Below are 13439 nucleotides of genomic sequence, written 5' to 3'. Positions count from 1 at the left end.
CAGAGTTTAATTTCAGAATTGTGTCTTTAATGTCATTTTTTTAACTTACATATCAGAATTTATGAATCTCTCCCACTTTGGTCCCTGACCTACAATCTACATCTCAAGAATTAGCTGCAGCCATTGCTGCAGCGCTCGCGTTTGTTTGCAATAATGCCAGAATGTTTTCAGCAGGACAAGACAGAAAGTCATCACAATGAGCAAGGACTCACACTGAACGCACTGACATGCATTTGTCTAACTAAAACAAATGAGATTTTCTTAGAATAGAAAGAAGCTAATTAGCAATTGGGAAAAAAATGGAACACATAAATAATAGCAGGGAGAATAATAAGTGAAAGTATCTTCCAAAATCAAGCTGGAAATAAATATTAGAGCTCTTAAGGAATGCAGTTAATTATTATCCACTTTTGTTTTGTTAATGTTGATTAAAAATGGAGACTATGGAGATTATTGTAGTAGTTTTTAAATAAAATAAAAAGTTAAAATAGTTAAAATCTTCATTTTTCTAAGGAGTGAAAGTTAGTGATAGATGGAAGTCCACTGTGTTAGTTATGATATCACTTCTAAAAGTTGTGCTACAGAACGTTGCACTGCTTTCACTTAGCTCACATGTGCACCATCAGGTCCATATGGATATTTTTCATATAAATATGTGTGCCATTACTCTCTACATTTACTGTCATAAACGACTTGAAATTTACCTAAAAACGTCCCAGTGAAGCCCAGAGCGAGAAAACTGCTGACCACCAGAACCGTTCCCATCACTATTAAGGCGATCCCGACGTAGAAAACATCCGTCCGCTCCATCAGCTCCCATCTGGCCTGGGTCTTCATCACCACTGTCATACTGCACAGCAACAAAGATGAGGCATAACTTTACTTACTGTTCTACACTGACACAGCGTACAATATTTTAGTCTCCTCTGTTGAATATTAAAAGAAATGATCAGTCAGGTGAAACTGAAAAAAAAGGAATGTTATGCAATTTGGTGTGGACCAAATAAAACAGTTTACAAAACTTACAAAAGACAATCAGAGAATGCAAATGAAGCATCACAATAATATCTTCAATTTAAGAACTGATCGTCACGATTGTCCATTGAAGCAAAAACGAAACCCAGTGGGTGAAGAGAAGCAGCTCTGTCGTCGATTGCTGTTTGTTGGTGTTGCTTGTGCATCAGATTTACAGCCACACCAGAAACGCGCAACTACAAAGGTTCTGGTTAGATCCTTTGTATGTAAAATAAATAAATAAAATAATAATAAATGCATTAAAATTTTCATGTGGTAATGTGATATAATTACAAAGTAGACTTTGGGGTTAGAGCAAGAAGATATAAGACAGAGTTACACCCAAGCTATCCTTGTTTGGCTGTTTTCTGGTTAATATATCCAAAGTTTGCTTTCATAAAAAACCCACGCACATCTTCTGATTCTGACTGAAACACATGAGCAGGTGCGATCACGTCAGATTCATCATCTACAAAATAGCATGGCTTAGTTCAAAGGATCAACAACGCAACGCGAAATCATGAATGTATTCATTTGAAGAGCTTTCTTCAATTGAATACTGCTGATGCCAAGATCGATCCCCAGTGGTTATGGTGAAATATAACTAACCAAACGAATAAAAATCAGCAAACTAATCAAACATGGAACCAGCTGCTAAGTTATTGCTAGTCCAATGTAATATCATTGGACTAGCAGTTAGCAGTTGTGAAAATTAAGGAGAAGATGACGAGTGTGTTAAAAGACAACGGGCTTATTAAGGTACTTTTAAGATTTCTAATAGAAGTGGTTTGGTTCCATTTGTAATTTGCAAAAATAAGCAGAAAGCCATCCGCCTAATTTTCTTTACTTTTATCATTTTTATTTTATATGCAAAAAGTGTTTCATACATTATGACTCATGTTTTTCGTAGTAGCTTGCACTTCGTATGCAATATTGCTGGAGCACTCAATTTTCCTGGGGTCATAAACACTATTTTCATACCATAGCCACTCAGTGTCTTTGTCACCAGTGAAGTACTCGCAGTCATGACCAGAAATTTATATCAACTAGTTTCAACAGTGTTACACTGAGAAGCAGCTTGCATCATAAACTGAGCAGATGTGCAATTACAGCAGGTGTTTGTTAATTGTTGCTCGCTAGTCTGAAGGAGCTGACTGAGGTGGGGATTCAAGAATTACTCAAATATCCACAAAAGAATTAAAGCAACATTGCAGGTACATTTTTGATGACATCACTGCGAGTACTTTCAAAACTCAAAACAGTCAATTTTGCATGATACTGCCTCTTTAAAGACCCTCAGAAATGAAGCGGGTGCACCTTGTTCCATTACTGCATATCCACTCAATTAACACCCACCTCTAAAATAGTTAATTGACATGAGACTGAACACCACATAAGCACTGCAGATCAAACACACGCCGTTTCTTCTTAACTGAGCAAGTGAAATCTGTCTATTTGATGCACAGAACAACAAACCAGTTGCACACCTGCAGCAGGTGTACACCCTGCCAAAAGATCAGAGCTATATTTCCACTGTCTCCTCTTAATGCATGTTCTGTTTTGTGCACGAAAGTGTGTTCGCTGAATTCAGAGGGAAAAAGAGAGTGCTTGTTTACTAGAGTGCATTTTAAAGTTGCCTGACGTCACCCTTAATTGCTCACTGTGGATGATGAGAGGGTCATGGATTGTGTAAGTGCAGTCATACAGTGAAAGCATTTTCATTTTCTGTCTGGTGCTCGGATCGAAAGCGCACAGAGGGGCCGGTGACTGCTTTAAAAGGTGCTCCGTTTGGTTTTGGTGATGCCTTTTTGAAAACATGTTGCCTCCGAACGTATTAAGCACTAGACTCTGGAGGATTTGCCGCTGGGATTCAGTTTGTTTTGGAGCTCAGAGCAACACAACACTGTAGTGATGAAGAAATTTTGAAGTAACTGAGAAGATGTGCATTTCTTAGTCGGCTGTATGATAGTTGCATAGAAAAGTGCAAGACACAAAATTAATCCATTTCCAATGCTTTAGCCAAATGTATTTTTGTTTGAGTTCAATTAAACGGACAAACCGCACAATAAATTTCATATCATCCTGGTCTGAACAAATGGGTGGCAGTACATGGCTGGTGGATGAGTTTCTAAGTGTGACAAACGAAGGTGCCATAAATATCTCATATTGCTTTCCCCCATAACCCCTTCTTACTTTCATCCCTTGGTCTACTGATAGTGTCTCACCAAACAAACCACCAGATTTTATTACAACTTTTCAGATATTCTCCTCAATATCTTGAATCAACGTAATTCAATACTTTTATTCTAAATACACTCTGTTTCACTTTCTACTTGGTTTAAAGTGTCTCTCGCTTTATCAGCTGTATGTGATCAATTGTTGCTTATTTATGTCGACACTTTGATAAGCTTTTCTGAATCTGCTTTACAAACGTTAAGTAGCCCGCCGCTTTTAGATTACGCAAACTGAACAGGTTGCACAGTTGCGAGTCCACATTCATATGTGGGGAGCAGTGAGCAGCATTTTCCTCTGGAGCCTAAAATGGCTCCCGAGTGAAAACTAGGTTTGGGGTTAATTGGAGAAAACTGGGTCATGGGGCCTGTTCTGTGACTCTTATGGCATGCTTCCTTTGTTGAAGGTGACCAGGAAGTGAAATGTGAAGTGGTGCAGGTTGTTGTGCCACGTCAGACACAAAGAGCCACTGCTGGGCAGGCTGTTGAATAACACGTTCTGGACAGGTGCACTGCTGGGATTTGGATTAGAAAAGAGTCAGGAGGAAAACGGGTCTGGTAGGACGGGGCGGCGGGCAGGTGGGCAGCGGTTGTAAATAGATGAACCACCATAACAGCGGACAATGAGTCGGTTATAATGTAAGAAAATTTCAGACAAATATTCATGTAACCATGTTGACAAACAAGGCTACACATATTCAATGCTGTTTTTGAACCATTCCGGAAAAGAATGGGTCAAAAAGAGGAGAGAGATAGAGAGGAAAATAAATGTAGAAATAAATAGAAGGGAGGGAAAGGAGGAGGCGTGTGAAGCGAGAACTTACTCACTTTGGTTTGCGAGTGAGTTCTCTTTAAAAGATAAAGGACAAAAGGAAAGTTGTGTTTCTGTGGTTTCACAGAAACATTTTCTGTCTTTTCAAGGTTTCAACAACCAGTCTGGAAAGCCTCCAGACTCAATTTCTTTGGCTGGAAATGGGGACCAACTTTGAAATAAAAAAAAACATTCAAATATCAAATTGAATTTTACCATTTCAATTACAGTGCTACGGTGAATATTTGTCCTCTTTAAGATTTTTGTCCTTTTTTCCTTTGTATCTAAATGTTTCAGGTCATCAACCTACTTTTAGTTTCAGACAGAAATAGGCTGAGTAGAAAAAGATTATTAATACGAAATAGAAACATTCACTCAATTTTACCTGTAGATTAAAAAAAACTAAACTTATGTAGCTTGAGGTTGTATAAAAAGAAAGTATGCTTAAAGACAACACATTATTCCCCAACTTAAGGAGCATCAAAAACAGTTAAGAGAGAAAGTTACTGATATCTGTCAGTTCTAGAAAACAGCAAAAAGGCTTTAGGTGATCAGAAAATCTTCATCCACCAATAAACAAAACAGGAAACGGTGGTGAAAGAATCCAGCTTACCCAAAAATACTCAGAGAGAGCGCAAACAATTACATGATTTAACCACAAGGAGACATCAACGGGAGAATTACCAGAAATAAAAAAATAAATTTGTATTCATTTGAAGAAATAAGCAGTCTGATCATCCTCTCCTCATGTGTGCTAATGAGACCAAAGTGAACCTTTCTAGTGGTTTTGGAACAGAAAATCTACCAAATGTCAAACATGATGGTGGTGATGTGATGCTCAGATGAGGCTTTAATGGGTAACTTTGTTGTTAAATTTAATTCTCTACTAAACATTTTGATGAAGAACATCCAGTCAATCAGTTTGTGATCTTAAGCTTAAGCACATTTGTGTTACACAGCTTGAAAGAGATTTATAGCAGAACATCAAGTCGACCTCAGAAAGGCTGAAAATAAATCACCTAAAACAGGTTTCAAAATCACTCCAATGTGGGAAAAAAATTCTCTATAGTGATGTAAAATATTCCTTATAATTCACTGCAAATACTTGATGGCAGTTGGTGGTTGTGCCAAACCATCTATTGGATGCAATTTGTTTTCACCAAGGGCCAGGTTGGTTTGGATCGTTATTTTCAGTTGATAAATTAAATTATTCTAAACTTGCCTTTTGCATCCCCTTGTGTGTTTGCATGTTTGTTTGAAATAAAGTTTTGTTTTGATGATCTGAAAAATTCAGGTTTCACAAAAAAATTGGCAAAAACATATAGACGTCTGACAGGGCCGATGTCTTAGCCCCTTACTAATTTCTCCCTCAGTTTCTCCTCTTTGCAGAATGAAAATACACAAAAAACTCAGTTTTCTAGTATGAAAAACAATTTTGCAGAAATCAACAATAAGCCGTTATTCTCTCTCAGCAGAGGCAAAATATGTAACTGTAGCAAAGAATCAGGTCGTAGTGGTTGGGCTTGGGAACATCCAATATGATGCAGAAATGGACAGACCGTGACCTACATTCTCTATCCCTGTGAGGCAAGAACTTTACTGATGCCAGTTTACAATCGGACAAAAAAACCCATGGCAAGTTTTTTTTTTTCTTTGTCATATTAGGACTGGAACATAAGCAAAAAAGAGATTATTCAACCCTCAACTCATTGCACTCCATCCTATTGCTGTCAATCATCTAGACGGTTCAGAGTCCATTGACTTCAGTCAAAACTCAGAAAGGCATTGCCAGACTCAATTACAGGCCAGGACAAATCCAATGGAAGGAAAAACACACCCATTTTTCTATTAAATTAGCATCTTCTAACTATTGTCCAAAGTGATGTGATTGAAAACAGCCTTGGTTCTGTCCACTCTCTGAGGATGTAACCTCAGAATCTACCTTTCCTGTGGAGTCCATGGACCTCGAGCAGCTGTTGTAGTGAACTGTACTATAAATAACTAACTACACAAAGACTGCTGAGTACTCATAATGGGAATACTGAATTTAGACCAAAACCAGCAGCAGCTTAACTGTTCAATATTTCATATTAAATGAACATTAAAGTCCATTTATCATCTGGTTAAACGGACTTAAACGGCAAGATTTCAAAACTGATTTTCAAAAACTGAGACCACAGAAATTAAGATAAAAAAAATCAGTGTGAGGTGTTGAGCTAAACAGCAGGAGCAACACACCACTCACCAACATCTAGATGTCAGATGGAAAATCTCTCAAGACCAAACGTGACTTCATAGTAAATAAACAAGAAGACAGTTAGAGTTAGTGGACTATACTTAACAAAAAAACAGAAAAAGACGTTTCGACATCCACCAAACATTCTGGTGTACAGTGACAGCTGTTTTGTCTTCTGTGTATTTAAAAGTCCCTTCTGTGTTTTTCTGGCCTTCAGTACTGATTGGCTACTTCACATTCAACAGGCTGTGTTCATGGACGTATCCGGTGGACGTCTGCTTCGAGTACGCGTGGACATCCGAGGCCAAGGATGTTGGGGCCTTAAGTCTCACTGACCACAAAAACGGCTCACCCTCTTTTCCGCAGACACAGAAACACGCAATGATCAGCAGATTGCAGTACACTGTGGACCAGCATCTCGTTTCCACCACTGATCTTCACGTCGCCAGAATCTTGTGTAATGCCCGCCACACTAATGCGTATCTGCCTTATGTTTCAATGGCGCTCTAAGAACTCCTACATCCCCTTACAGCACAGCAGTTTACACACTTTGATTTCAAGACTAATCAGAATGCATAAGATTTGCATAAGGACATAAGATTTGAAATGACAAACATTCTCTCCACTGCAATCAAATCAGTACTTTGGATAAAACATGCTTTAAATATCTATGCAGTATAAATAGATAAAAGGCAACCAATTTACAATCTATTTCCATTTTTATGAGTTCTTTTTTTAAGCACAGCATTTGCAAACAACAGTCGATGAAAGGGTATTCTATGTTTGTATTTAGTGCTACTAAATGTGGCACCGCCTATATTACAGATTTGATTAGGGCTGTTAATAAAAGCATTGAGTAAGTTCCTCTCCCTGAAGCCTCATAATTACACTAATGAGAGGCAATGGTGAAGCATAAACAATGGAAAATTTCTGCTTTTGGCTAAGCAGGGTACAATGTATTTAGTCTCACTGACTATATTTATCTGACCCATAGTTAAGCAGTTACTTCGACATTTGAATGATTTTACTAAATAATTCCATTGATCAGATAGGTGAATGAACCTGATTTCAATGTTTTGACTGTATGGTAATTTTACATTGTAATCAAAAGAACCCAGTCCTTTCAGTTACACAGAAGTTCTCCCTCAAACTACTGACTTTGAAAGAGCCTCAAAGCCTTATTCATTTGAAGTAAGAAGCACTGCCTTCCACAAGCTTCACAGACTACTGGAGAGTTGTGGAGTTTGCAGGTATTTTGGTTCACTCCTACAGAATTGTGTAACTGATTCACATTTGTACATCACCTTCCTCGCATAAACCTTTTCATCTCTGCTCACAAAATTTCTATGCCACTGATATGTGAGTTTCTGTAAGACAAAACATTAGGGTTAGACATGTGAAGAAACATAGCAGTTCTGTTGTTTTTTTGTTTTTTTTTGGAGCTATACTCAATTTTTTTTAAGGAAGGAATGATGGAAAGAAGGAAGGAATGAAGGACGTGGCTCGCTTTGGCATAAGTCCTTCAACAGATAGCAGTTTACTGGATCATTCAATTAGTCATCAAAGCTTGACAATACACACTGACTAAAAATAAATAAACTGGTTCATCACACTTAAACAAGAAATGCATTCTTGAAAAGAAAAACATTTTCAGAGGAAAGGAAACAAAACCACATCCGAAATGAAAAAATCCATTGAAATTGAAAGACCGGAGAGGAATGTGTCAGTAATAGTAAAAGGACGTGAATTACCTCACAGAGAAAAGAATGAACACAGTACTGACTCACACTGGGAAATGCAGGCCCTTGAGGGTTAAAACATAACGGCTGCTGTAAAAGCAGCAACTGTCGTAGCTCAGATTGGATTGCTCATATACTTCTTGTAAAACTTTGCACATGTGGCATTTGGTTAAGCAGATGGAGGCACAATCTGCACATCTTCTGTCAGTGTGATTAAGTATCAATGTAGTGCTTCCTCAGAAAAGATTTCTTCTCCTGTGCTCAAAGCACAAAGTGAATTTCTACAAAACAAGGGTAATTGAATAAAACTATTTAACATAAAATAACCAACTTCATGAATATTCATCCTACTCGTCTCCCAAATGAGTCACTTGAGTGCTGCGAGTGTGTCTGTAGTGAGTGTGGAGTAGCGAAGTGCTAGTTTGTTTCAAACCACTGATAAACAGCAGTTTATCAGTATTTCATTACTGATTAATATCAGTTATTAGCCACAACAGCATTATTAATATTGTATCCCATTATTGCTCTAAACTTTTATATCTCTAAATTTGTAACCATACTCCATAAACGTTTTGTGAATAGGTCCTTAATGCTTTTTAAATTACCAAACATGCGTTCGACATTATCAGGCACTGAAGTGATAATAATTTGCATTACTATACATTATACTCCATTACACAGTAATAATGGGGCATTTTAGGGTAATCACTTTTTAGCAATGTGGTCTGAAAACATAATTGGTCAATTTTTGTAAGCGAGGTCCTGGCAATATTTCCCTTACACATGAATTGTGTCTGAAAAAAAATAGAAAAACTATAAGTCGTCTCAGATAACTGGATGGAAAAGCTATTCTCTTCGCTCGTGCTTTTTGTCCTTGAACATGTGAATGTAATGTAACATGTGAATGAACATGTAATTGTTACATTTATCTATATTTAGTTTGACTGTGGGCAGGATGATTCCCTTGAGAAGCAAAATAAAACTGCAAGGATAATAAATGAAAAGCCTGTTATTTCTCAACAGTATGCTGTCAAACATTTTGCAGAGGAATACTGTGTATGCATTATTCCCCTGCAAGATTGTTTTCTGTATCAATATTCAAATAGTGGAGAACTTGCAAATGAGAAAGGTATTTATTGTGCTATTGTGATTGTCAGGCAAAGTAAACTCTTCAAATACTGAAAAAGACGTGAAGCATTTCTATGAGCAGGCTTCTCGTTGAGATCTACAGCTCTCTGACTGGTCAATGACACACGATTGGCTTAGAAATACTTCCATGATGATTTTAGCTTTTTTATTAACAGACATGTCCCTCTTCACAATATAGGATATAGATAACCCCCAGTTTACTGCTGAGCTGTGTAGTCTTTGAAAAAGTCAAGATAACACTCGGCATTCTACATCACAGAGTGACCAGCTGGTGTTCAAACATCTTACAAAGTGCTTTACCTCCCTTGTTAAAAAGAATAAATTGCAGCTTTATGTTGAGAAAACTACATCGAAACTGAAATGACTCCAAGAAATTATAGAGATTGATTAAATCCTTATTTGGAGATGAAATGACCTGTGAAATGCCTACTTATGTTGTCAAGGATGCACAAAACATCACAATTGCACAGTTTGAAAATAAATTGGCATTTATTTAGAAAATAAATTTGCTAAATGGAAACATGGCAATTTAATAAAAAAAAAAAACTTGTTTCTTGATAAAAATGTTTTGGCGCTGGGATGAAATGTGTTTTTGGCCTTAATGAAATTGGTTTATTTTTGCAAAATGTATGAATGTGTGTGCGAATGAGTAAAAGGCTGAATGTATTGTGAAGCATTTAGACCATAACGGATGTGTTGTTGAATTTTGGTTGCTACAACGACCAAATATACCAAATTTTGTGATTACTCTCGTATCTTATTGAATTTTGATAGTTAATCGCGTAACTTTTCAGTGGAAAATCTTGATCGTTTTTCTTCTTCTATGTTTTACCTGTGGCTCCGGAAAACGTTGAGCAGAATGATGACGAGTCCCAGAGCGCAACAAGCCACGTAGGGGCCACCAAAGAGCCTGGAGAGTCCCCGAGTACGATGCTCCCATCGGGCCACCTGCAAAGCAAAAAGATCATCAGCAGACAGCACTTACCTTCAGGTCAGTCATTTTTCCCAAAGTTTGTTTACTGCTGATAATGTCAGTAATATCCTCTACTAAGCTTTTGCAGTCTATATAATTAAAAAAATTTAAATTTATAAATCACAATGTTAAGTGTCTGCTCTGGATTACTTTTGATTTGAGCCTATTGTAATCAAACGTAAGTAAGACCTTGACACATTTAAGGCAATTATATGTGTGTGTGTGTGTGGGTGTGTGCGTGTGTGTGCACTCGACTTTTATTTTACCAGTGTAAATTTTAAATTAAATAACTTAAGACTATTAAGCCTGACTATTTCATTGCATTTCTTTCCAATTTTTTGTGCGTAGGCTGCAGAAACAAACGATCAAGGACAGAAACCTCAATATTTCTCCCAAGAAAAATATTCCAGCCCACTGAAAAAGTGGCAGTCTAAGCAGGAAAAAAAATAAAAAGCTTTGGTAAGTTGAGTTTTTTTGTGTGTTTTTTATTTTTGGCACCTGCACATTAAGCAGCACATACATGAACACAAAGTTAATTGACAGCACTAAGACTTTAATCCCGGCTCTGATTGGCTGGTTTTTTACCAGAAGCAATGCGGATTGCAATAGTGGAGGAGTTCGATTTTCTCACATTTTATCTGTCTTATATTGACTACTTTGTCATGATACAGTGGCAGTTGTAACATGTGAAAACATATTTTCTTAAAGTGACAAATTGCAGTCTTAATACACACGGTGGAAACTGTGACACTACAAGTGCCAACAGTCAGGCTGATGGGACTGCACCCAATCAATGAAACACCTTATAAACACCTTGTCAGTGTTTACAAGGCTGGATTGGCTGTAAAAAAAACAACCAATAGTGTGCAAAGCAGCATTGCTACATTTTCTTTTGTACATTTTAGATATGCTCTGAAGGAAAATCTTCAAAAAGTCAGAATTTTCCACCGATTATTTGGCGTTACGTCTCACAGACAATGACTAAGCAAAGTCCAGTCTATTGACCGTTTTGATCTTTCGAGTTGAGTTCTTTCCACTAAGAAAATGTCCCTCTTCACCAATAAATCATCAATAATTCCACTGTTTCTAAATCGACAAAAGAAGTTTACTTTCTGCACAGACTATTAATCAATAGCTAGACCTATCAAGGCAGGATTTAGGGCTGTGATGTCATCAACATTCTTGTTTATGAATCCTGCTGGTTCCTTCATGACAGTCCGTCACAGCACACTAATTTACAGAAAGCTAATTCTATCAGCTCTGCTGAATGAAATGTATTTACTTGACCTGTTATAGCCAGGAGCTCTTTAAGAAATGACAAAAGTCAAATTATTTTCAAACTGTGGGCTGAAGAAGTACGTAGATGCGAATCAGACAAAGCAGACAGAATAAAACTGTTTCTATGGTAACATCTTTTCTAAGTTTAGAGATATTCAGGCTAGAAAACAACATGAAAAACAGGTAAAAGTTGGAGGAGACAACTTTTACACAATAAGAAAGTAATTAATTTAGAATCACCAAACAACAAGTGACGGAACGAAGCCTCCAGCTTCCTTTATGTTCTCTTTTAATCATGGCCACCAGCCAACTCCAGATCATTGTTCTCTAACCTTTCCTTTCCTTACAGCAGAATTTGGATATATAATTAGGCCTCAAAGCTTGAGAAAGCCCGTTTGGTGTGGACTCATGCTTCACAGCCACATGCTGATTACATCAGTCTGCTCTGTGGGGCACTGAGACACCACAAAGCACAACAAAGGCGATTATAAAAGAGGGAAGAATTAATGACTAGTCTTTCCAGACAGCACGTTTGGGGAAAGTCACATTTATGATGCCAATAAAAAAAACAAAACAACAGAATATGATTCTTCAGGTGGCGTGTATTATAACGTCGCTGTGTGGCATTTTAGGCCTGGAGGCATTATGTAACGGCATTCTTTTATGTTGAACGACAAAAGGTTTTGGCACCGAGACTGGAACATAGAAGAACTGATTAAACATCTCGATGAAAAGCTCACACACACATACACACACAAACTGACGACTGACTCGAACATGTCAGAGAAGCCCTAGTGTTGCCATATGCTAATAGTATGTATGTAGTTAGCTCCTCCAGGCTAATAAGGGTAAGGTCACAAGTGCATGTTTACTGGATTTTGCAAACCAGAGTTTAATCATTTTTACAACAAGAGAAGTAATAAAGAAGTCAAAATAGCCTCATGTTGACATTGGTGAACATGAAAGTAAACAGTGCTTCTAAAACTAATAAAGCAATTAATCCAGAATTAAACATACATAGCTTTTTTCCACTATCACTCCACTAACCAGGAAATGAATACAAAATGCTTCAGTATAACTGCAATATTATATTACTGCTGATTAGCACAGCAACAGGTAAAAATGGCAACCACTTCATGACCATGGGCGCCGTGTAGGGGGGAAAGTTAGGACGACTCCAAGGGTCCTGGACCGACAGGCGGCCCTCCACAAAATAGTTTTTTCTAGTTGTTTATAGAAATTGGGGGCCCTGTTAATAACAAAATTAATCATATTGTGTTTTTCTTTATTTATTGCTTTTAGCACTAAATAGCATACATTCATATTTGCCCAGTCAGAAATAGACTTCACTCAAAGGCCTGCAGATATTGACTGCTATCAGAAATCCGTCCCATTCAAAGAAACCTTTAGAAGACATTTAAATAATAAGATAAGAGTCACAACCGCATTTACTTTCCCTTTTAGATAAATAAAATATCTATTTCTGAATCAAAGTTAGTGTTGATTTCCATGAGTTTGTCGTGTGCAAAAGGTCTGGACTTAGACTTGAAGCAAATGCCTCACTGAAAAAGATGCAGGTTACTGTTGGAGACAAAAGAAAAAAATCTTCATCTGAACAGCCTGTTGTTTTGGACCACTTATAACCAGAACAACAGCCCAATCAGGACAGCAATGACTCACATAAACACATCACATGGATCTTACTAATATGCGGTTGTTGAACTTAAAACAAAAATTCAGTTTTATAAATGAGTCTCTTTTGTCTGAACAAAATTGTTTGGTTGTTTTAAGATGGAAACAGCAGTGTGTGGAAGGATTCTTGGTTCCCAAGGGCAAAAACAACACAGTGTATAAAAGCACACATTTTCTTCTGCTCATGTTTTATGTTTATTAGCAGGCATGCTATTTTTTTCACATGTCAAAATAGCTGCATAAATGCACCACTTATCAGTTCCACTTATCCAGAGCACACACAAGCTGATGTTCTGCATGGTTAAAGAACATAATC

General features: G+C 37.3%; 2 protein-coding genes across 2 annotated transcripts in view; one reads left to right on the top strand and one right to left on the bottom strand.

Moving 5' to 3' along the window:
- The window catches only part of LOC129377515 (uncharacterized), a 288482-nt gene that overhangs the window by 118711 nt on the left and 156332 nt on the right, over nucleotides 1-13439 (top strand). The gene's annotated exons all lie outside the window — the stretch shown is intronic.
- The window catches only part of pemt (phosphatidylethanolamine N-methyltransferase), a 47518-nt gene that overhangs the window by 14456 nt on the left and 19623 nt on the right, over nucleotides 1-13439 (bottom strand). The window contains exons 3-4 of the mRNA XM_055057515.1: nucleotides 10013-10128; nucleotides 705-850 (exon numbers count right to left, since the gene is read on the bottom strand). Of these exons, the coding sequence (XP_054913490.1) occupies nucleotides 705-850; nucleotides 10013-10128 (262 nt within the window). The remainder of the gene's footprint in view (nucleotides 1-704; nucleotides 851-10012; nucleotides 10129-13439) is intronic.

The sequence above is a fragment of the Poeciliopsis prolifica genome, unplaced genomic scaffold (genome assembly GCF_027474105.1).
Source record: "Poeciliopsis prolifica strain line A6 unplaced genomic scaffold, Auburn_PproV2 SCAFFOLD048, whole genome shotgun sequence".
Lineage (NCBI taxonomy): Eukaryota > Metazoa > Chordata > Actinopteri > Cyprinodontiformes > Poeciliidae > Poeciliopsis > Poeciliopsis prolifica.
Note: the sequence above shows the minus strand (reverse complement) of the source record. Positions and strands in the feature narration are given on the sequence as shown.